The 24742-nt window shown below is 37.3% G+C and overlaps 1 protein-coding gene across 1 annotated transcript in view; it reads left to right on the top strand.

The window, feature by feature from the left end:
* The window catches only part of EXOC5 (exocyst complex component 5), a 28680-nt gene extending 4322 nt beyond the window's left edge, over nt 1-24358 (top strand). The window contains exons 2-18 of the mRNA XM_064511885.1: nt 548-639; nt 4349-4496; nt 4879-5073; nt 9334-9398; nt 9876-9904; nt 10057-10166; nt 10656-10700; nt 10802-10942; nt 11998-12080; nt 12542-12751; nt 13947-14094; nt 15283-15391; nt 16228-16348; nt 17153-17239; nt 19800-19908; nt 20462-20677; nt 21933-24358. Of these exons, the coding sequence (XP_064367955.1) occupies nt 548-639; nt 4349-4496; nt 4879-5073; nt 9334-9398; nt 9876-9904; nt 10057-10166; nt 10656-10700; nt 10802-10942; nt 11998-12080; nt 12542-12751; nt 13947-14094; nt 15283-15391; nt 16228-16348; nt 17153-17239; nt 19800-19908; nt 20462-20677; nt 21933-22121 (2097 nt within the window). The 3' untranslated portion in view covers nt 22122-24358. The remainder of the gene's footprint in view (nt 1-547; nt 640-4348; nt 4497-4878; nt 5074-9333; nt 9399-9875; nt 9905-10056; nt 10167-10655; nt 10701-10801; nt 10943-11997; nt 12081-12541; nt 12752-13946; nt 14095-15282; nt 15392-16227; nt 16349-17152; nt 17240-19799; nt 19909-20461; nt 20678-21932) is intronic.
* Nucleotides 24359-24742: the final 384 nt, after the last annotated feature.

The following is a 24742-nucleotide window of genomic DNA, read 5'->3' as shown; positions in this document are numbered from 1 at the left end:
GCTGGTGTTGCTCTCGCTGCAGGGCAGTGCCATGCTCAGGTTAGCTCCTGGTGCCGTGCTGAGAGCTGAACCCAAGAAGGGAGTGAATGCAAAGAAAACTTACTTTGGCTCATGATCGTTTTTAGCCGGATCACTTCTCCCCTCTGATTAGCCACACAGCTGAAGGCTAGTGGGCCACAGCAGGGTTTGGTGATGTTATATCTTGAATTAGTGTAGCCGCTGCGTGCTACACATACTTTGTAATGACAAGCCCTAAGCTCACCTGGAAAGGAGGACAGGTAGTTTAGAGCTGACTCTTAACGGACCAGCAACAAATTCTTTGTTAGTACTTTGGCAACCTCTACGCTAGATGTCCAAACCCACTATATTAAGAAGAGTGTTCTCTGCATTAAATACATAAACATAAGAGGTGATGGGGTAATTGTCGACACTGTACTTACTCTTGATTGTAGTAAAGCTTCTAAATGCTTTCAGAATGATGTGTAAGCAGCTGCTTAAGGAACTGCCTGCTGTGGCACATTGTAAGGAGTTTTTATTCTGTGGCTAGGAGCCTTTTGTGGCAGATGAATACATCGAACGCCTGGCATGGAGAACACCTGGAGGAGGTTCCAGAGGTGGAGAAGCTTTTGATCCCAAAAGGTAAAATAAAATTGCATAATGGTCAAAGTGAATGCATCTCTAATTGTACTGTTTTATTACATGCATAACAAAAAGCCTGTATGTAGTTTCAGTGTGTGTCCAAGCAGGTTTTCATCTGAGAGAATTGCTAGAATTTGTGACCATGAGCCAATTATTCAGAACCAGTTATTCAGTAACAAGAATAGAGAAAGTTGCTCTCTGATTTAGACCTTTTGAATAAGAGAATTAATATTGTTTGTCGTGGTCGGACATGAATGTTTCCAAAGCACTAAACTCGCAAGCTAAAACATAGTGTGAGGCTTCACTGCTATGAAAGTTGAACTGAATTTAATGAGGTTTTTGCTAGTTTAGCTCCCTGAACTGACTTGCTGCAGGACCTATTTCCAGTGCTGTGCAAATAAAAGGGCATGAACAAAGAGGTGGGACGGGAAGAAAGGCGGGAACATGGCAGTGTTGATTCAGGTTGTTTTAACCTGAGCTTGTGTGATACAGTCTGATTCAAAGTAACAGTTTGCTGCTCCTGACTGGAGATAGTCTTGGGCCTCTTTCCTTGCTCCTGGCTGCATGCTGCAATGGCTCTTCTCAAGCCAGGTCTAGGCACTTCTTTGATTTCATGATAAGCTGATTAAATTCACTAAAATGTCAGAAAACTAATCTGAAAAAAGACAACTTTTTTTAAAATTGGGGTTGGCAAATTTTTGTGGCTTGAGAAGCCTAAGAGCAGGTGCAAAGGGAAGAGGTTGTGTGTCTGTGAGCTGGTGAAGGAGGAGCAAGGGCAGGGTAGGGGAAGTGAGGAAGGAGGAAGCAGAGGAGGACCTTCTCCTCTCATTTGTGGTGAGCTGTTTATTTAGCTTGGCTTTTTTGAGAAACCTCGCCCTAAGTCAGGAAACCAGCTGCCTGGTTTCTGGGCTGGCGTTGGGTGGTGCACTGCTAGCTTAGATGCACAATTCTGTAAGGCAGAGTTAAACATCTAGGTTTCTATATTCCTAACTCCTGGATCTTCTTTTGTTTTGAAAAGACCTGCTATTTCAAATAGTGCAACTTTTAAGGTTTTGCCTCAGTATTGGTATTCTTTCTAGAGATGTAATTGACATAAGTGTGTTTCGTTTCTCAAATGAGAGTAACTTGGGAGATGAGCTTGACCTTTCTTCTTTTATAGTTCCTGGGATGCCTGTAAACTAGTTGGCTCAACAAAAGGTTTAGCTACCTGAACATTAATTTAGATTATGGTAGTGTGTGAATTCAAAGTGCAATAGCTGTTTCTTAGTGAATTCTCACCCCCCCCCCCACCCCTTCTCTTCCAGAATGAGATTGTTTGCAGTAACCTGACCTAGAATACTCAAGAAGTTTAGAAACTTTGTAGAAAAGCTGCTTTCATTCAAGGGCAGATATGAAAAGCTTCATATGGTGGTCAAAGGACAAGCTTTCATGAAGTCCAGCTCTTTTGAGGCATGCAAGACGAAGAATGATGATGGACTTTCTAGCAAGATGCTGAACCCTCAGCATTCATTATGGGGTCTGCATCCTAAAAGAGCTTTGCATGTGAGTTAAGCAGGAAGAAGCCTGGAATTATGCAGAATTACTTTCTCTAGATCTTTCTCCGTAATTGTCCCTAGAGTATAATTTAGAACAGTCAGGGATCTGTACTGATACCAACTTGGTTTAAACTATCTTCTCTGTTTCTGTTGGATTGCTTGTGTTAACTTCTGCAGCGTACTTTCATGTTTATCAGGATAAGTGGGAGCTACAGCTCCTACAGCTGTAAATATTTTTCTCTTGGGAATTTCTGGTGTGGGGGGCAAGATTAACACCAAAAAGAAACAGAGGCCTTGTAATGTGAAGGACATATGTTTTCCCTTCTCTGTTTTTAGAAAGTGATGCTATATATTTTTTTTAATTTTATAGAAAGGTTGTTGAATTCTTCACTTTTATTCTCAGAAACCTGACCAGCAGCTACCTCTTCTACTTGAGCATTCTTTCTGCTCTTGCTGTATTGATTGCTATTGCTGGATAAGTATATTAGTGTAATACCTTTTTTAAAAAAACACACCTCAAACTGAATTGAACAGCCCACTAAAATGAATAGGAGCTATTTGCACTTCTCTAGGCTTTTGTTTGAAACTAAGGTTTGTGTCACTGACTATCATTCAAATTATATTTAAAAAATACTTTTGTAAATTGAAGTTTATTTCTCATGATTTTATCTGGATTCTAATGTGACACGCTTACTCTTGGCAAGCAGGAGAGGGAGGAAAGAAGTCACAAGCACCTCTGCACAGTCCGGGTTTCTTTAATGAGTTATGACTGTTATTTTCATTGCTTGCTGTTTTAAAGATATCATTTGAAATACTGAGATTTTTAGACTAACACAGTGAACAGAAGGACAGTTCATATGCTGCCACAGTTCGTATGCTCCAAGCAGCAGAGTAAAAGCCAGTCATTTTTAGCAGCAGTAAATACTGAAAATTCAGTGACCTTCTGTGCAGCTAAAGAGATTCACTTTGGTCTCATTTAGGTATTGCTTGGAGAGAGCTTGAAGTGTTCGCAAAGAGAGGTGCTGTAGTTGAGAAGGAGTCATGTGAGGATAAATTAACAACCTTCCCCTCTTCCCTTCTGGCTGCTCAGGGTCTCTAGCGTGAGTGTGGGGAGCCAGGAGAGGAACAGCATGCTCCCTCTGCCTTTCGGCAGTACTGCAGGTTGGGAGGGCTTCAGCATCATTGCATACCTTCTGAATACAGCGCAAGGTGAAAATGCGGGATCCTGAGTAGTCCAGAAACAGCTTCCTGGGAAGGATTTAGTTTTCCTCCCCTCTTCTGCTTTGACACTAAACCTTGATGACGCAGTTCTTCAGTCTTTAATGTTTTCAGCTATTAGCATTAGGTCTTTGGTTTTGGAGGATCTGGGAAAATTTGCATACCCTGTGCATTAGCAACTGGGATTTTTTTAGAAGAATATGAGCTGAAAAGATGTCTGGAATGGGATAGAAAGGACAAAAACAGGAATGGGAGACGGAGGGAGAGACATGCTGAGTATGGAAGGAGGAAGAATAGACAAAACTTAAGAATGCATTTGGATACACTGTGTTTGGAAAGAGTAAAATGTGAGTCTGAAAGAAAAACAGAAGTGATGGGAAGTGAGAGAAAAAAATAAATTGGTATATGTTATAGGAAGAAAAGGAACGAAATCAAGAAGCAAAATGGTTACAACTGGAACAACATTATGGGACAATATGATTGTTTGTATCACCTGCTAATAGGAAGCTAGTTTATAAGATTATTTTAAAGTCTGCAGTACAGTAGAAAGTATGTTATTGCTGTAGCCCTTCAGTTGAAGGGAAGTAGTAGCCCAAGTTATTCTTAGCCCTGATGAGAAGATTTATTTCGGGAAGATGGGGGAGGTATGGTGGTGTGTTTGGTGTGTGTGTGTGTGTTTGTTTTTATGTCTGTAACCAATGACAGAGCCAGGTTCTTGAGCAACTGGTGTTTAGCATTTTTTCCCCACCACCTGCCATTTATGTGATCACATAGCTCCTATGCAAACCTAGAGAGAGTTCTGCACAGCTGGGACAGTGTAGTTTAAAAGAAAATTCCATTTGTAGGTTAGCTGTGATTATATCAGCTTTTGTAGGTGAGTACTTTTTTCAAGCTTTGGGCACAAGACAATGTCTTTTAAACTAAAGCCTGCTTTACTCTCTTTTATTTTAAATCAGATTATTAGAAGAATTTGTGAATCATATTCAAGAATTGCAGGTAATGGATGAAAGGATTCAGAGAAAGGTGGAGAAGCTAGAACAGCAATGCCAGAAGGAAGCAAAGGAATTTGCCAAGAAAGTACAAGAGCTGCAGAAAAGCAATCAGGTAAAATCTGGAGCGTTTAGTCAGTGCTAAGCTGTAAAAGTTTCAAAAGCGTCATATGCTCCGTTAACATTTCTTGGTACAGTGAGCCAGTGTTTGAGATAAGGAAGGTTTGATGGAAAACAATTTCCCCTGTCAACAGGGCTTATCTGCAAATTCCTTTAATGACTGTTAGTGTTTCTGAAAGTCTTCCCAACAGTTTAAAGACACTGAACTTTAAGCAGTTGTGGGTACTTAATTTAGTAGTTCTGTGTAATTCTGTAGTTCTGAGATACAGCACTTAAGCAGCTGATGTCTGGGTTCACTGTGCTGCTTGCTGAAGTGACCTATGCTCCTTAAAGTATAGCAAATGGAAATCATGAGTTTTGTGTCCATGTTCTCCCAGGTTGCCTTCCAACACTTTCAAGAACTAGATGAGCACATCAGCTATGTAGCAACTAAGGTCTGTCACCTTGGCGACCAACTGGAGGGGGTAAACACACCACGGCAACGGGCTGTGGAGGCTCAGAAGCTGATGAAATACTTTAATGAGTTTCTGGATGGAGAGCTGAAGTCTGATGTTTTTACAAACTCTGAAAAGGTAAGAGCTGTCAGCGGGATGAAAGCAGTTCAAAGCAATAAGCAGTACTGCCCTAATTACAAGCTGCTACCATGACTTACCATGGTCAGACTTCAAATCAGTGAGTGACTGACTTGTTAAAGTTGCATTGTTCTGAAATGTAAATTAACAACACTGGGCTGCAGATTGCTGATAAAGCGTTTGTATTCAGTGATGCTCAATGTGGCATTTTTCACTTTATGAAATTATCGGAGATTTGAGAAATGCTAGGAGGGCAACTTTAAAGTGCGTACAATATCTGCCTTTTTCCTTTGAACCCCTTGCCTCAGATCCACCCTGTAATGCATAACGTTTCTGAATGCAACTTCTTTGTGCAACTTCAGTGTGTTGGGTCAGTCCACTGGCCTTGGATATCTTTTTGTCACAGCATGCCTGTGGGCTTTGTATAGTCCTGTGGTTATGTCTCCACCCTCTGATTTAGAGGAACTGGGCAGGAAAACTTCAAAGAAACCTTTAAGCATTTTGTTTTTCTTATGCTTCGAGAGTACGTTCATAAACCAAATAGAATCTGAATGGTGTGGCCGCCAGAAGGGAGCTGAAGAAGAGGTGTAGGCAGGAGCGCGCATATAAGATTCCCCTATTCAGTATATAAGATGAATAACTAAAGTTTTTGAGGTGTGTCCTGAAGACTCTTCCTGCTCTCCTTAAATCCTGTGCAGTGGTGTACATGATCACAGTTGGGAAAATTTGCAGTATGCGGGAACAGCAAAAATTTAGTTTGCACATTCAGCAAAAAATATGTCTGTACTTGAAATATATCTCATAAAGGACCTAAGAATAGGTTAATAGTCATCGCCCCACTACTTAGCTGAAGGTGTCTCTCAGGGCAATGAAAAGCTAATAATTTCATATACTTGTACTCCCAAGCAGTCAGTTTCACAGTGACTTTTGAATGATGGTTTGTGGATATATGGTAATTGCTGGTTGATGGTTTGCCCTAGTGAAAGAGCGAGCACAGAAAAGCGTTTCCGACTCCCAGGGAAAATGGAAAGGTTTCAACATAACAAAAATTGTTGCATGGGCAGTCTCTTTCCAGATCTGCCTAAGATTTCTTTTTTTTTTTTAGTAGAAATGAAATGTTTAAGAGAGTAAAAAGCTTTTTATTCCTGTGCAAAATATTTTATGACAGCATGGTATTAAATAACATTGCACATAATTCTCTTTAACTTGTGCTATCTGTTGAAGGGTCCCTTATTCAAAATTCTGCTTTTACTCTACTAGTAACTTAAAGATTCATAATTTTAGTGGAGGATCTCAAAAGTCTGTGGTAGATTAATAGGATAAGCCTGGAAAGTGACAAACAAATTAATCCTTGTATATCCAGAAAAATAATAAGACATTTGACAAATCTGGAGGACGAGAAGTGTAGTAAAACCCAGACATCTTGTGTTAGTCTGTGGAGGAGGTGTGCAGGAACACAAACAAGATTTTCTGGGTACAAATTGTCCTGTGCAGATCACTTTCAGTCAGGGTGGGTTAGTTCTGTTCAGTAACTTTTTGCTTCCTAATTTATAAACACTATTTCTATTTACTATTTAAAAGAACCTGCCTAGGCATATACTATGAGATTTTAATTCATCTTTGAACTAAAAATAGTTTTAAAGTATGAGATAGTAACAAATATCCTTAAACGTAAAACATCAGTGTTCTGTCAGTGTTTTCTGATCTTCAGACTGATATGGTTTTAGACATTGTTTTGGAGGATATTATGACTTTTTGAACTGTGCAATCCCTCAAAAAAGCATGTTTTTTTCCTAAGGCATTGAGGATGGTATACAGAGAAAGGGTAGGCAAGAAAGGAATTACATGTAGTTATTTCCTAGGCAATTCATGTTTTTATAAGCAGTATCAGTTCTCACAGTCTGTTGGATCCTTACCTCCTCCTTTTTTTCTTCTTTTTTTTCCTACATTTGTATTGTTGCTTCCCACATTACTTTCTTCTGAGCGATTGCTCTGCTGAGCAATTTCTAACATCTATGGTCTGTGGTGACTTGTTTTCTATTTTCTGTTGTGTCCCATGCTACATACTGCATGTCTTCATCCTCTGGACTCCTTACTGCCCTTGCACTGCCAGCTAATTAGTTCTCTGTGCTGAAGAGCATAGAAGTTAGCAAATTACAAACAATTCAGTTTTCAAAATGATCTAACAGTTTACTCGTACTTCATGCAATGATACTGTCTTGTGTTCATGTTTAACATGTTTGATATTATTCTTAAATCCTTTTCTCCATGTCTGTTCGATGCTCAGTGTTGTTCTATTATGCCTTTTAACTTCTTGTTCATAATATTATCTGTTAATTTTTTTCTCTTGCTGTTCTTTGTCTGTTTTTCTAATTTTTTTCCAGATATGGTATAGCCTTTAAGTTATGTTTTACAGAATCCATATTTATTTTGATTTAATAGTTTACAGGAGCCCGATTCAATTAAAAATGAAATATGTTCGGATTTAAGCAGAAACCATGGAAAATTGATTTGTCTTGGCTTCTGTTGTGCATAAGAAGAGGGCCTGAATTCAATAAAATCAAAGTTAACAGCTATTGTGTGAAAAGAAGACAAAATGTGTTTTTGTAACACTAGTGAATAGCTGCTAATATATAGGCCATCCTAATGACATCAGTATTGATCAAGATTGTTAGTTAGGTATTAAGGTTGCTATAAGCTAATAGAAGTAACTTCTATTTCATTGAATTTGAGGAGCAGAGTTGCTTTCGACTATTGTAAGGCTATTGTAAGGTGACAGTTCAAAATATAAGCTTCTCTTAATAAGCAATATGGGTATACTTATTAGAGTTCCTGTTTCTACTGAACAGCCAAACCAGTGTGACTGTGCTATGTATTATTACATATGTGCCTCGTGCTATTCTTGAAAAGTTTTAGTCTAAGCCCCACATAAATGATGGGAGAATAGGGTTTCATTGCTTCCTTACCTGTCACTCCAGTTCTCTGGAATGTGGCTAACAGGAAAATGAGATAAATTGCATGTTCTTCCTGTATTCTGTTGTGTCAAGTCATAAGGTAAAGGCTTTGCTTGGATGCAGTAGCTAGACCATATTAGTTTCCTTTGCCCCCCTCAAGGCATCTTCCAGTCCCTGAGACTAAATAATAAAGCCTCCAAAACCATCACAGAGCCATGCCCAGTTTGGACCAGTCAGCGTTCAGCGAGATAAATCTGCTTCGGTCTCAACCAGCTGTGTTCACCATGTTTTCAGAAGTGGCGATTGGTGTTTCTGTAGTTTTAGTTAACCTAGCAAAACAGTCACTGAACGCTGCTTGGATGCACTTCCCGTGCTGACTGATTGTGGAAAGAGAAACGCTGAAAGGTTTTGCCATCCAGGACAGAGCAGAAATTTGCATGTTGCTTTAACTCTATTTGATAGTTTTCTGTATCCATGAAACTATTTTTATTTTGTAGATGCAAGATAAACTAGCTTTTGTCTTAATCTTTGCTTTGACCCTCAGAGGTTATGATTATATATAACTTCCATTTCTGCTTCCTTGGGAGGGTTTAGGTACTCCAGCTATGCTCTGCTTTGATGTCTCCCCTCGTCCTTGCCTTTCCATGTCCCACATTGTCCAGCTTTTCTGGATACAGTTGTTCTCTACTTTCTTCAAATGAAAAGCATTCACTGCTGCTTTTCCTGACGTGTCCAAAATTGTTGCTAGCCATTTCACTTTTGAGTTCAAGAGCGATCTCTCTTGTAGTTTCTTCTAGTTAGGCGTGAGTCAGTAAGACTTGTATCCTAATCCCTTGTAAAGTATGATGTTGCATTTCAGCCAGTTCTGTTTTATAGTTATATACAGTATTCCTAAATGGAAGGGTGCAAAATGACATGAGATTTCTTTAGTCACATTTGGATCTAATCAGCCATGAGGAAACTTTGGTCTGCAAGCTCTGTAGTTATGTCGGCACGGTGCAGTGATGAGCTGCTTGTCCAGGCAGCTTGGATCTGTCTCTGTCCAACTACAGAGATATGCCCAATGTGAACACATTTAAAAAAAAAAGAAAAGAAAAATTTTTATCTCCTTATTGGCCTATATAATTTTGTATTAAAAAATTAATCATCAAGAACTTGAACGGGGTGATCCTTTCCATGAGTACATCAACCAACTTTAGAAATAGGAAGTACATGTGTGAAAATGGAACAGTGGAGAGGGAAGAAAGGAATACTGCATCATCAGACCTTCATTACTAATTGCCTGTCATGTTTTTCCTCCTAACAGATTAAAGAAGCAGCTGATATTATTCAGAAACTGCATTTGATTGCCCAGGAACTGCCTTTTGACAGGTAAAATCCTATCTGAGCATCTTTCTCTCTCTTTTTTTTTTTTTTTTTTTTTTAAGGAAAAAAAACACCTTTACATAGCTGTAACTTTTTTCTGATGCTTCTCCTGTCTGTTTTTTTGGTGCTTTACTTTATTAAGTGATTCATGTAGGAGCTTTTGAGATGGATTGTGTGCTTATTTCTGTCCTCTATTCTTGAATTTGTGTTCACATACTCGTGTTTTAGGATCATCTTTACATGCACATCTTAAACTGCTTAACAGACTTCTAATGGGATAATTTCAGTATGCTGACTTAATGCTAGATGTAAATTAGATGCCTGTAGGTTTTCTATGGATATAAAACATGCAACTTTGCTATCGTCTTTGTGTTATGCATTTCCATTTTTAAATAGAGTGCCTGTTATTAATATGCTAGGGTTTCTGTGATTTATTGTGATGTGGATTTGAATATAAACATGGTATATTTTTGATGTTAACAGGTTTTCTGAAGTAAAATCGAAGATTGCAAGTAAGTTATCTATGCGGTTCAATCCATATTACTATATTTGAATTTTTAAAGCAGATTAAAGAAATCTGCAATACTGTCAGTATTACAATCTTTGTCAGTGCTTGTATTGCATAGCCTGATGGATTTTTGTTATTCTCACCATTCCTCTCCAGGTAAGTACCATGATTTAGAGTGCCAGCTAATTCAGGAGTTTACCAATGCACAGCGGAGAGGTGAAATCTCCAGGATGAGAGAAGTAGCAGCAGTTTTACTTCATTTTAAGGTAAAAACTAAAGGCTTTAATGCTTTAAAAAAAAAAAGAAAAGAAAAAAAAAAAGCTACAATGCGTGCTTGTTCTAAGTGAAATACTTCCACAGGCACAACCCCTATATCAGATAACATGTGTGCCTTTAAAATTACTCTGTTGTTCCATCTGAAATCAAATGTAGGGGGATAAAGGAGGCAGATTATGGGAGATCAGAGGCAGCGTTATTAGAGACCTAGTTCCGAGATAATCTTGTCTTGTATGTGTGTGCTGAATTTGGGGTTTGAGGGAGGGAGTGTTAAAACCTGCAATGTATATCCATAGAGAGTGGTGAGAGTATAGTTATGTTGGATTCGTGACAAAAATGGATTTGAAAGAGTTCACATTTCTGATAAATCTATTTTTTTTGCAAAAAAAAAAATCATAGAAGTTATTTCCTTTATTTCATTCTATACTGAAAGCATAGAAAATGTATTTTAATTTTGAGTTGTTTTGCTCCTTCCATAGGGCTATTCCCATTGTGTTGATGTGTACATAAAACAGTGTCAAGAGGTAATGCATTTTATGTTTTACATGCATCTCTTTGGGTGTTGATTTATTTAGTCTTACAGTGCTTTGTAAATATATTTTGAAATGTGCTTCTAAAATCCTAGGGTGCATTTTTGAGGAATGATGTGTTTGAAGATGCAGCCATCCTCTGCCAGCGAGTGAACAAGCAAGTTGGAGAAGTGTTTAGCAATCCGGAGACTGTATTAGCCAAACTCATTCAAAATATCTTTGAAGCTAAACTTCAGGTATTTCAAATTTTAGCATGCTAAAGTTAGTTGAGGAAGCTTTCATTCATAAGTGTTATTATTAGTAATAACAATTACTGAGAATTTATAATATTTGTAATCTTACAGAGTTGTAAAACCATATCTGATTGCTCTATAACAGTTCAGACAGGTAATCAGGGTTATTTCAAATAAAGATGCTTGTACTCTGAATGCAGTGTGACTGAAAAAACTTTCAGTTATGTAAACTTATAAGGAAATTGGTGTATCTATTAGCTAATTCATAAGATGTTACAGATGTATTTGATTTCTTCTGTAGCCCCCCTACCCAAAGCATGTCAGGAAAAGAATTTTACATTTAATAAATATCTTTAATGTTTTCATTCTTGGAATTAGTTTTAGTGTGTGAGGTTATCATTGAGTAAGCACAAATAACTTAGTCTGGGAATATTGTCCCACAGCTAATACAATATTTATATGAAAGTCTGGTGTAGTTGAAAATGCTGTTTCCCATGCTGTGAATATACTCACTTATGTGTGTAAAGTCAACCCAGTGTTGTTGTTCTCTTTGTCAACAATAATACCGATGTAGAGATTGAGTTTGGGTTTCATCCCAAATTTGTGCATCAGTTTTGACTTAGTATTTTATGCCAAATATTCAAAAACATGGAGGCTATAAGCTTGCAATTGCTTTGTAAGTATGTAAGTGGGACCTGCACATCTCCTTTGTTTGGTCTGAACTGCAGAAATGCCTCTGGTCCTCTAGTGTTTTTGATTCTTACTTTTTTTGTGTTTGTAGGTAAAGCATATTTTCAAAGCATTGTGTCTTTTGTCGTTAACTCACATGTTACTCCTTTCTATTTTCAAACTATTTCTTGTAAAAGATGTGTTTTGAATCTCTGTCTCTAGATAAAGCAAGATCTGTAAATTAGAGATTGAAAAACAAAGAATGTATGAATTACATTATGAAGATGCATACTTTGCGGTAAATTCCATGTAAGCTAACAAGTAGAGGAAGCGAACTGTGGTTGACACTTACTCTTCTAACAGATAGATATTGTACCTAAATTTTGCAGAGTTACGTAAAGGACCAGCTAGAAGAACACAGGAAGTCAGATGCAGAACAGTACCTTAAGAACCTCTATGATCTATATACAAGGTATTTACGCATTGATGATGAAATTATTGCTGTGCATATCCTCTTGTAATAGGTTGATTTGATGAGGAGGAGAGGCCAAAAACGTAAGCTACTCACAAAAAAGCCTTTACAATGATTTCATTCCTAAAGCAAATTTAAAATGGCTATTATTATTTTCAATGGAAAATATCTAGGATAGTGATCTTTGAGAGAGAGAGTAATTTGTCTTTTCTTTTCCTTTTGAAATTACGCAAAAGCCATTCCTCTGCATCTCACCTAGAGTCTTATGTAATTGCAATTGTACTGTATGTAATCAAATGTGAATTATGCAAAGTTCTTTACTTAAATGTAAAGTTGCCAGAAGCCCTAATTGTGGTCAGTATTCTGTTGTGCTATGTGCTTTACAAACATGTAATGCTGTAATTCATACAAATTCAACCTTCTCTCCTCCTCTGCCCCTTTTTTGTTTCTTTTGCATAAAGAACTACTAATCTTTCAAGCAAATTGATGGAATTTAACTTGGGTACTGATAAGCAGACTTTCTTGTCTAAGCTTATCAAATCCATTTTCATTTCCTACTTGGAGAATTACATTGAGGTGGAAATTGGTTATTTGAAAACTAGGAGCGCTATGATTCTGCAACGCTATTATGATTCCAAAAACCACCAGAAGAGGTCCATTGGCACTGGAGGGTGAGTTTCTTTTGGTGAATTTTTTCTTTTAAAGTGGAAGGGAGGTGGTAAGGGGAGAAACACAATGACTGCCTTGTCAGATGTGTAGTGATCAACTGCTAAAAAGCAGGCTTGTAAAATGACCTAAAGCTTTTTGTATTTTACTTTATTAATAGTAGCTTCTGGTAAAAGTGTGTTGCTCTCAATACATGTGAAAGGTGATGTATGGCATTTATACACTCATGGGAAATGAAAAATACCAGTTAAACCTATGTTTTAACTTAGGATCCAGATCCACAAAAGGACTGAAGCAAAAATAAGGTACCCAAAGCATGTGTATGTTTGTATCTAAAAGCATACATTTTTTTACACCTGCCCAGGCCTTGTGTCCCCCGCTTAAGACTTAGGAAGGGGAAAAGACCATAGCAATATCAGTGAAAAAGCTCTTAATAAGCCCAGAAGATGCAATGGTCTTAGAGAGAAAGGTAAAACAGAACTTTGTTATTCTCAGGGTAGAGAAACTCTAATAAAGGAGTGGTGAGAGGTGGGAAAGGAAGAATTAAAACTTGTGTGAAGCAGAGATGGCGAGATTACTGCATCTTTCGAAGAGCTGCTAGGTTTAGTATGTCAAGAACGAAAAGTGATTTGGATAGAACGACAACAGCGAAGTAATTAAATGAATTAAAAAACAAAGATGTGAAAATTTAATTTTCTTGGGGAAAATTAAATTCATTGTAGTGACTGACTTTATGGGTTGCTTTATGCATGCAAACGTGTTTGAGCATGCTTGACTAAAAAGGGACTGCCTAGATAGTGGATGTGGGTGAGAGGATCTCTGGGTATGGATGAGATGGAAAACTTGCAAAAATATTTAGAAAGTAGACTGTGACAGAATGTATGGAGGCTAAACTTCCTTCGCAGAGCATAAGTCCCATAGGATTCAATTGAAATTACTTTTGTTCCTCAGTGGGCGGTATAGCTGTTGCCATGATATGAATGTGCCCTAGTAGAACACATCTGATCAGAGGTGATAGTTTAGCATTTACTAGCAATGTTTTTAAGCTTTGTAAGACTGTCTTAATGCTTGCACATCCTAAACTGTGTCTTGGGTTCTGTTTTTGTAAGTTAACAGCTAAAACATCTTAAACGTGTTGTTGAATTTGAACATCAATATTTCCCTCTGGTGAAAGCATCTTTTGGTGTATCTGTGTTCTAGTATTCAAGACCTGAAAGAGAGGATAAGGCAGCGTACTAACTTACCGTTGGGTCCAAGTATCGACACCCACGGAGAAACTTTTCTCTCACAAGAGGTGGTGGTTAACCTTTTGCAAGAAACTAAACAAGCTTTTGAAAGGTGTCACAGGGTAAGTTTGCTTCCTCTGATCTGCATTAGGAATATGATTTTGTGCATTTAATAAAATCTGAGGTTGTACACGTCAGTTTTCAGCTGAAGTGCAACAGGGAGAAAGGAAGAACTTTAGCCGATTAGACAAATGAATTGTCTTTTGTATTTTTTCAGTGAGTGAGGGTCATGGTGGAGGCTAAGGATTTGCTATTGAAACATGAATCTAATTTTACTTTGTGGTTTTTAATACCATGTATTTTTTGAACTATTTGGAAGAAGTGGGGAGGGTTAAACTTGTGTATCTGTTGTTTTTGTTGCTAAACTAGACCTAAGAATTGAGAAGGATTTAGTGCAAAAAATTTTTGTTCTTATTTTAAAAATATAAAGAATAGTTTCCCAGTGAATGTTCTCCTGCATCAAATGTATCATATCTTCTAGTACTGGAGAATATCATCAGTAAGAAGTTGAGAGGAGTAATCTTTACTCTTGCATTGTTTACCTTGGTAATCCTCTACTGTTCTTTAAATGCTAACAAAAATATATTTTCCTACTGATTAAATCACTGGTGTTACTGCTGTTTATTTGCAGTTTTGTCTGGTCTTTTAGTGTAAGTGGCAAGTCCATATTATTTTTTCTGGAGTAGTGTGACAGCAGTAAAAGAACGGCTGCACTGGGTAACACTGTAAGTCCATCTAACCCAGTATTCTGTCTCTGTCTGTGGCTGGTGGCAGAAGCTTAGGGAAAGAGAAAAAAGACAGAGCATTTATAGCATGATCTTTTCCATGAACCTCTTCTCAGCATCCAGCAGTGTGCAGTTTTGGTACTTCCTGAGCCAGAGATCATGTCTGAATCAATGCATTTTAATGACCCTTGATAAATCCATCTTCCTTAATCTGTCCAACTTTTTTTTTTCATTTTTGAAGCTTCTTTATACTTTTGTCTTTCATAGCATCCCGTGGCACATTACTCTTTGGGTATCATTAACTAAGAAATAGCTTCAGTTTATTTTTTGATGCTGAAGAGCTTGTTGCTGTGAAAGGCTGTTCCTGAATAGTTCGCTATGTGGACACATCTAGTTTGGAATAACACTCCAATTATTCTAGAATACTTGTTACATTTTAAGCTCATCCCCTACCTAATATCAGATAAACTTTCAAATGTATGTAAAACTGACCTTTAGGATCAAAACTTTTCCTTTTCTTTAAAGCTCTCTGATCCATCTGACTTACCGAAGAATGCTTTCAGAATTTTTTCTATGCTTGTAGAGTTCTTATGTACTGAACACATTGATTATGCATTAGAAACAGGCCTTGCCGGTGAGTATATTTTTGCTTTTGGTGGGAAGAAAGTGGCTTTGAATGTGTGGTACTTAATCAAAATATTTTCTGAGCACTTCATCTCACTGGCCTTTTATGATCTTTACAGATCCTTGTTGTGCTTAATTGATTGGCCTTGTTCAAAACCTATTGGCTAAAAACTAGTTTTGTGTATTTGGGAGTCAGCATTTAGTGTCATCTTAAGTGTAACTTCCATCTGTAACTACACTGGCACAGATGGGAAAATGACAGTGTCTTCAGAAAGATTAGTATCACAGAAAACAGGACATCAGCATTCTCTGCCTCTTTTAATTGTTCTTTTTGCCATAACAGGAGAAAAATTTTATATTAAGACTTAGTGTTTTATAAGGATTTCATGTATATTTGTATAGCTGTGTGTTTTAAAGGCAGGTGGCAGCAAATAAGAACACTGCTTGTAATTTAAAAAAAATTAATATCTTGACAATGAGAACCTTTCATAAATGAAAGCGTGAAACACATGCTTTGAAGAAATGTTTAAGTTGGTTGTTCTGCTTTGCTTTTAGAAATTTTAAAAGCAAGATACAGCTATGCTTATGGTTACTTAGCTAGTAATTTTATTGCAGCTTGTTGCCTTTTTTACTGATCACAGAATTCCTAATAAACCCAGAAAGGCATGCTGATGTTGCTTGATGTATCACTGAGAAGTATTCTATATATGGCATTATGGTAAATTTTTTCAAACTAAGCCTGTGATTTAGGCATTCATGAGAATTTTGCATATTTTGAGAAGCCATCATGCTATTTGGAAGAGCTGCATATCGTTATGGTCCTAATGAATACCTTCTTTGCTTTAGGCATTCCCTCTTCTGATTCAAGGAGCGCAAATCTCTATTTCCTGGATGTTGTCCACCAAGCCAATACTATTTTCCATTTATTTGACAAGCAGTTCAATGATCATCTGATGCCATTGATCAGGTACCGTTATTCTGATTTGTATTTCTTTTGTGAATGGTCACTTTTGGTGAAGAAAGCAATTTTTTTTTCCTCATCTCTCTTAAGAGGAATTTATTCTCAGAGTGGTTCAGATTGCTGTTGCGGGAAGATAAAATGCTCTAATGGGTGAGGGAAAGAAGAAGGAAAGTTGCACAGATATGTACATCAGAGAACTACAGAGCAAGAGGGAGCTTCAAGGATATTGACAGGGGACAGAGACTGTTGCCTCCCAGAGAGCTCACTGCTGCATTGCAGGACTGGAGTAGAGAGGACTTCTGGTTGCTCCCTGGGGTCAGCAGGGGATATCAAGGTTGCTGTGATTGCTGGGCTCCACCGAACAGCCTCTGCAGAGGAGACAGCTAGCCATGCTGTGGGAGCCGTACGTGAACTAGACGAAGCTGCATGTTGTTTAAGAGATACTGGTTGGATACACTTGAGGCAGAGCACACTGAGGTACTGTGATTTAGTGTGTGTGAAAAGCTGGGTTTGCTTGCTGACCTGCCAGGGGCTGGCGGCAGCAGAGAGGCATTCTGCTCGGTAGGGACAGCGCTGCCTGGAGTGTATGACAACACTGCCCATCATCAGCACTCGGCAAATCCCGCTCAGGGTCAGCTGATGTTGAGACTGTTGATTTTGTTATTTTAAAGCCAGATAGCTTCCTCTAAACTTGTCCTTTCTGAGAACAACTGAATGGGAAATCTTCACAAATTTGTGTTGGAACAGCTTCAGCAAATAAATTTGTTTTGATGTTTAACTCTTACCTCCCAACCCTTTATGCTGTTGTAGTTCTTCTCCTAAATTATCTGAATGCCTTCAGAAGAAGAAGGATATCATAGAACAAATGGAAGTGAAGCTGGATATGGGCATTGATAGGCAAGTAAAGATTTAAACTTTCTGTTAATCACCGATTCTCGTAAAACTCCTTTGTGATGTATACTAGCTTTCCTTTTAAGGATGACGTTTTTTCTGAACCCAAAATTTATATATAATATATATATATATATATATATATATATATATATATATATATATATATATATAAAAATATATAAAATTTTTTTTTTTTTTTTTTTTTTTTGCTTTTAAATCCATAAGCACACATTATTCTGTCAAGGAAACAAAGATTGTGTCTGTTTGGAGGCTCATATTTTTCACGGCAGACTTCTGACCTGATATAGGTAGTTTCGGAAGGACTTCATTAAAAGATTTTGATTCTTTTGAGAGAATGTGGTAATTCACATTGAATAATTTTCATTCTGACATTGACTTGATTGACTGATGAGGTTTTGGGCGATTAATTTAGTCTGTTTCCATTAACTCAAATAACTAACAAGCTTAATATTAGGAAACAGAACTGTACTGTGACTGCCCTGTTTCACCCAAAGAAGCTGTATTTCTGGATGATGTTACTCAACCTCGAACAAGTTACCTAAGCGTTCTGTGGCTCTGTTTTCTCACCATGGTAATGGAAATAAAACCTCCCTCTGGGAACTGAGAACTACTTTGGAAATTATCGTCAAAGTTCTTATACAGATCGACCTATACTGGAGAGGGATAGGAACAGCACTGTATAGGGAAAGCGGTCGTTGCATTTGGGTCCTTTTGGGTACTTTCTGCAGAGAGATGAGGAAGAGATTTGATGTAATATATTTGCAGAGGGCTCAAGGATTTGGTTCTCGAAACCTGCTTTCTGCAGCTGCAAAAAGACAGATAGAAGATGTGCAAATAAAAGTTGAGATTTTTCAGCTGCTCCTGCTGGAAGTGACGTGATGATTTAAACAGAAAACTTGAAGTAGTTGATCCATTGAGGCAGCAAGCTCAAATCTAGATAGGCGTGGGTCAGTCATCAGCATCAGAATAGCTTGTAACTGTTTGTATAAAATAATTAATCTCTTAAAAATGGTAGTAAGACTTAGAAGAAAAGTCTCTGTTGGAAAGCAGTGTGTTCAAAGGCTTGTGGATAGAGGCTTTAGAAACAGTTGTGTTTCAGTGTATATATAAAAGAAAGATTAGTTTTGAGATGTGTTATATATAACACGTGTTCGTGTGCCTGCTTACATGCCACTTCTTGGTGCTGTTGATGCTTTTAAGAATTGATTGTCTTGCTTAAAGGAATGACCTCACTAAAAAAAAAAAAAAAAAAGGAGGGGGAAGGGGAATTTCTGAACATTGATGGCTTCAACACTATCCAATCTGAAGGAGTCCAACAGCAGATTCTTGAATGGCATTGAAAGCAATTTTTTACCCCATAAAAGTGATTTATTAGCTGAATTGAACTAGTTCAACTGTTTTTCTTTCAATGTGTGGCCTTCTGGGTATTTTAATAAGAAATAGAAACTGGGGAGAATACAGGGTATAATTTTTTCTTTTATTTGTGTTTGTGGATTGTTGAATGGAATACACCTGAAATGCAAGTCTGAGCTCCATGCACAGAAAAGGACAAATTTATTCTCTCTTTGGGCTCTCCTTCCCTTTCCTGCAGAACTTGAATCCTTCAAAACCTATAGCCTGATTGTTGCTAATTTCCATCCTTAGAGAAGGTTTTTGTAGTGCTTTATTTAAAAGAAAGAGAAAGAGAAAGGCGTTTGTGGGACAGGGAAATTCCCAGCAAAGGATCTGGGAAAAATGAGTTGTGCCAGTTTTAATTGCTTTGCTATTTGACCTTTGGGTTGTTCTTAAAGCAAATCAGTGCCTTGACCTTAGATAATGTTCTAAAAAGAGAAATCCCGTGAAAGAGAAAGCATTTTACAGTGACGTTTCTACTAGATTTCTGAGAACAAGAGAAATACCAAGCTCTGGCAAGGGACCTTCATTTTGCAAGTGTTTTCTGATACTTTCTTCTGAATAATATGTAATGCAATCTAATTCTACTAAACTAAGTCTTTGGAATGGTTCCTTCTGCTGTTGGATTCCCTCAGCAATGAAGAATGTTATCCAGTTTCTCTGAAGAGTTGGATTTAAATGGATTACTTTCCAATTAATGTGTCCCCTTTAAAACCAGCTGGCCAGCATGCTGTGTGCCGTGGTCCAAGACAGTTAGCTTGGAGCAGAGAGTTTTTAGTGGTGTGTCTTCCTCCACCGGCACTGCTGTCCCCCCCCCCCCCCCCCAAATTCTCCCTTTTCTAACTACTTTCAGAAAATCAAGCTTTTCTCCTCTAGAGAATTGCATAGTAATTTTGGGAGAATATGTATTTTTGTGTGCATATCTATTAAATGAAGTATTTCCTTTGACATGTCCTAGCACCCCTGGTTTCTTACAGTAACCATTCACTTTAAGTATATGTTCTGTAGATTACTCAAATGCTGGGTAGTGAGGTTTTTTTTCCCTTGTTGCTTTATGCTGCCTACTTTTGTATAGAATCACTTTAGTGATAAAAATCAAGGAAATGAAAATGTTCCCCTTAAAACACAGTCTGTATTTGTAACTTTAAAGGACACTGAATTGTATGATTGGACAGATGAAACACATCTTGGCTGCAGAGCAGAAGAAGACAGATTTTAAACCAGAAGATGAAAACAATGTTTTGATTCAATATACTAACGTAAGTAAACTAAACCCAGACTCATCACTATAGCTTCAAACTTACTTGAGTCATATCAGATAGAAGATGCTGTTTAATAAACATATGCATTTGACAGCATGTCCGTTTGATTAACGTGCTTAGCTATTCCATTTTTTACTAAATACTTACAAATTCTGCTGCGGGCTGTTTTCTCAAGCTGAAGAGGAACATTAGCAGTTTTGTATATGGTATCAAACACAAACCAGTAGGTGCTGGACAACCTGTCAAATTCTTTCCCCTACCAAGAGGCCCGAATTAAACTGCTCTATTCTGAACTGATATGAACTATAACTTAATAGAACATTGTCTTGCATCTGCCTTTCTACTTGCGTATTTGTCTTTATGTGGCAGTGGAAAAGCATTGTTGGAAAATTAAATTGGAAATTATTAATTTCAATGAATGTGGTGCTGCTGAAAGTTGAAAGACGTAGCATCTAATGCTCAGCTTATGATGTAGAAACTCCTTCACGAAAAGATCTGACATGTACTTTTTCCCAATTGTTTTTAGTAAGAATTTTTTTTCCCCCTTTAGGCCTGTGTTAAAGTCTGTGGCTATGTTAGAAAGCAGGTGGAAAAGATTAGAAATTCTATGGATGGTAAGAATGTGGACACCGTTTTGATGGAGCTTGGAGTTCGTTTTCATCGGCTGATCTATGAACATCTACAGCAATATTCCTATAGTTGCATGGGAGGAATGTTAGCTATTTGTGATGTGGCTGAATATAGGAAGTGTGCCAAAGACTTCAAGGTAAGCATGTGTAAGTCAGTGATGTATGTTCATGTGGAAATTATTTAGTAGAAGACAATATTTTTAATCAAAAGTTATCTTCTCATAAAATCTTGTGTTTCTATTTGAACATCAGCAATTCATGTACTGATGTTATATATTCTGTTATCATACCAGCAGTTCTTTATCATGTCCTAAATAGCTGTGTCCTAATATCACTTTATTGCTTTCAGGCTATGAGGGAGTACTAAATATTTACATTATTTTGTGTTTTATGTATGATTTTGAATTGAAATAAAATCTAGTGATTGCCATTCTGGACAAGACTTAGGGTCCCTGTGCTTTCAGTATTTTGTTTTCTCCTACTGACTATTGCCAAAAACTTCAAGAACCCTGAATTTGGGGTATGTGGTATAGCCTAATCTTCTCTCTAAGTCTCTTCTAATCATGTTTAATTAGAGATGAGATCTCTTGAAATTTGGAGTGGTTTTTTTTTGACTTTTCACGTGTTTGTTCGTGTTGATGAGTGTCCCATAGAATAGTCTTAAAACTTTCAGTCCCTTTTCGAGTTTTGTCAGTGCTGTCTTGTGGCTTTGTCAATGCATCTTCCTTCTATTAGGAAACAAATAGGGAACTTCTTTCTAGCCTTCATTTTATATATTTGAAAGCAGCTTAATTTCAAATTTTAATATAGAGTTGTATGCATATCTCATGTTAAATATAGTGAGAAATTGCTGGTTATCCAGGATACATACTTGGAAACCGTTTTTGTTTTCATACAGTGCTGCTTCAAATGTTACAGATGTTTGCCCTTAATGAGAATATAGGTTTACAATGAGTTTGCTCCATTCTAGAGCATAAAAATCATCTCAAAATTGTTGCCTTTAACATGTCTTTGTATGGTTGGAGCCCACAAATGTTCCAAATCCACTACTTTTTTTTTTTTCCCCCCAAAAATATCATATGTTGCAATTAGGGGCTGAAGAAGCAGGACCTCGAGTGTAAATACCACTAGTCTGATGCATTAACAACAAAAAAATCTCAGTACTTTTTGTCAATGGCCAATTCTGTGTTTTGAAAGAAATAAATCTTAGATCTTAGTGGAGATATATATGTATGTATGTACACATACGAAGAGAAAGAATGACCAAAGTGAATCCTCTAGGGGAAAAACTATTTTGAGAATCTAGATGGGCTTTGTGGAGTCCATGTTGTAAGACTTTACGCAAATTTTTACTCTTAATACCTGTCTCTTTCTTCTATTCTCTAACCGCAGATTCCGTTGGTGTTACAGCTCTTTGATACCTTGCATGCACTTTGCAATCTTCTGGTTGTAGCCCCGGATAATTTAAAGCAAGTTTGCTCAGGAGAACAGCTTGCTAATCTGGACAAGAACATCCTTCACTGCTTTGTTCAGTTGCGTGCTGATTATAGGTCTGCTCGTCTTGCTCGTCACTTCAGCTGAGAGCACGGAAGGAAACGTTATACCTTGGGGCAGGCCGCAGTTGTTAGAAAGCACAGGGAATGGTTTCTTACCAAACAGTGGTTGTAATTTTTGTGGGATAATGACTGTTCAGAATAAAACAGCAGCCATATTTAAACTTGACTGTAGAGTGTGAGCAGATGAAAATTTGAGTGGTATTTCATGTAAGCTAAAGTTCTCCCAGTGATGAATTTCTGCAAAACTACTTGCTACTAATTTTTTACTGGAAACATGTTCATGTAGGAAAGCAAGTGGTGCACTGAAAGTATTTTAGTCTTCAATATTGAATTATCAGATACCATTTGTTAGACTTTAAGTACAGAGCATAGCGTAGGTAATGGATTACATAGAATAGACCAGTGTAGAAACATTCTTCATCAATTTTAATGACTTAGACTTCAGCACAGCTAATCATAATCAAATTATCTTTGATTGGTGTTTCTAAGTCATTTCTTTCTTTTAAAACCTTATCCTGCTCAATGTAATTTCTTGCTCTAATTAATTAGCTTGGAATTTCTTTGAGATGTAGGAGTAACAGAAATGCTATCCCAGAAAGATGTAATTTATTCATTGTGTGGCATTCTAAACAGAACTAAAGTGGTAAAAACAAAATTTTTTTTGGTTCTTTAGTATGTGGTGGTTGTTTTTTTTTTTTTTTTCTTTTCTTTTTTTTTCTTTTCTCTAATAGTCACAGGCCCACTGGAGTATATCAGTGTTGTATGATCTGGCATTCTTGTTTGTTCTGTTTGATACTGGCATACTGAATTTTATATATGCTCCTAATCTGAATGCAGCTGCCTTGTCTTAGGTGTTCATATTACAAGGTGAAGGTGCCCATTGTTGGGTTAACATAAGAGAACTTTTTCTCCTGTCTCTTGTTTTGTATGTAAATAAATTCAGATTATAACAAAGTGAAAGGATAAAATGTAGCCCAAGTGCACATTTGTATGTCGGAGGAATGGCGAGTGGCTCTAGGAAGACTCTAGACTTGAAACTTGCCGTGCTGAAGATAGTTAATCCTCAGTGCCTGAGCAATATAAAATGCTGTGTGCAGAAGCCTCTCTTCCACTGCTCATGATTTTAACACTGGAGACAGGCAGCCTTTCTATCCGTTAGGCTTCGGCATTTATTCAGGGTGCTTCTGAGATGGACCCATAGTGTGCGTATAGCGAACCGAAGCAACAGTGAAGCTTGAAACGTTTAGCTTTTCCACAAGCAGTTGAAAATTGCTGTAAAATGGACCTTTGTTTGGAAGTGAGCTCTTGTGGAAAACAGTTTGGAACTGCCATGTTCTGGGTCTTCAATCTGACTCACTTCAGCCCTAAGCAGACCATCTACAACACTTCGTTTTATTTCTCCTGTGGGCTCAGCGTACTTTATGAAAATTTTTTCTGTCCCATTGTCAGAGCAGCATTTCTATAAATTTACTTCATGGGTCAAATAAAATATATCTTTCTTGTGCTAATGATTTATCAGGTGTAGTCAATATTGACAGACTTGTGTGGAATTTCTCTTGGTTGGTTGAAGTTTTTCTGCTGCTTTTTATATTTAGCAGAGCATAATTTTGGTAAACAGGAGAATGGATGCCAGATTTTCTCAAAGTATTCTGGGAGACTGGGTGCTTTGTTCAGCTGCACAGCTCTATTCCTCGGCCATGGCAAAGCCACAAAGAGTTTTGGACACTGGAGAAGGCACATGCTTGTACTGCTGCCATTTTTTTTTTTTCCTCCAAAAGCTCTGATGTGAATTCAGATGATACCTCTCTGTTACCTCTGTAACTGAAAGCCAACAATTTTGAGGCTGTGGTTTTACTAACTAATATAAATTCTTTATACAAAAAAGTGTCAATTTGTAAACACTTCAGAACAGTGAACATCGTCTTAAGACTGCAGATCACAGAAGTGCTTCAGAATTTGTTGTATGGTTGTTTTGAATTATTTTCAGGTTGTATGAAATGTACTTACCATGTTTCTTGCTTTATTAGCTGTGTTTCCCATGCATATGCTCAGTGCAATATTTTTCATTATGCCTATTAAGAAAAGGCAGCAAAAAGTAGGTGAATACTTAGATATGTAAACATAAACTCTTCCTCAATTAAAAAAAAAATCCCTCCAGATACTTTTTTCATTTCATTTCCACATTCTTCAAATACCTTTATATTCAATTGTATAAACCCTTCTATTAAAAAAAAATAAATAAAAGTAATTTTACTGACCAAATTTATTGCTGGTGTGGGCTTTCCCTTCTGCCTTCTTTAAAAAATGTCCCCATGCATACACTGAAAGAGTTTCTATTTCTAGAAAAAAAAGTTTTCATTAAATTTACTTTACAATACAAGTTGGATTGGGATGGGACTATAATCTTCACACATTAAGTTTATAGCTATTATAGCATGTAATTTAGGAAAATATTTCTGGTGGCTTCTGAATACTGTCATTTACATATATACATTTTTGGACTGTACTGTTCAAAATACAAATATGGCTTTTAATGTTCATGTAATGAGTTAAAGTATTACCTTTCTAATAATCACTTCTAGAACATTGGCTGCCAGCCTGTTAAATGCCAAAGCAGTGCTCGAGAGGAGGTGTGTGTGCATGTGT

The sequence above is a fragment of the Dromaius novaehollandiae genome, chromosome 5, assembly GCF_036370855.1.
Source record: "Dromaius novaehollandiae isolate bDroNov1 chromosome 5, bDroNov1.hap1, whole genome shotgun sequence".
NCBI classification, from domain to species: domain Eukaryota; kingdom Metazoa; phylum Chordata; class Aves; order Casuariiformes; family Dromaiidae; genus Dromaius; species Dromaius novaehollandiae.
This window is presented reverse-complemented; position numbering and strand designations above follow the sequence as displayed.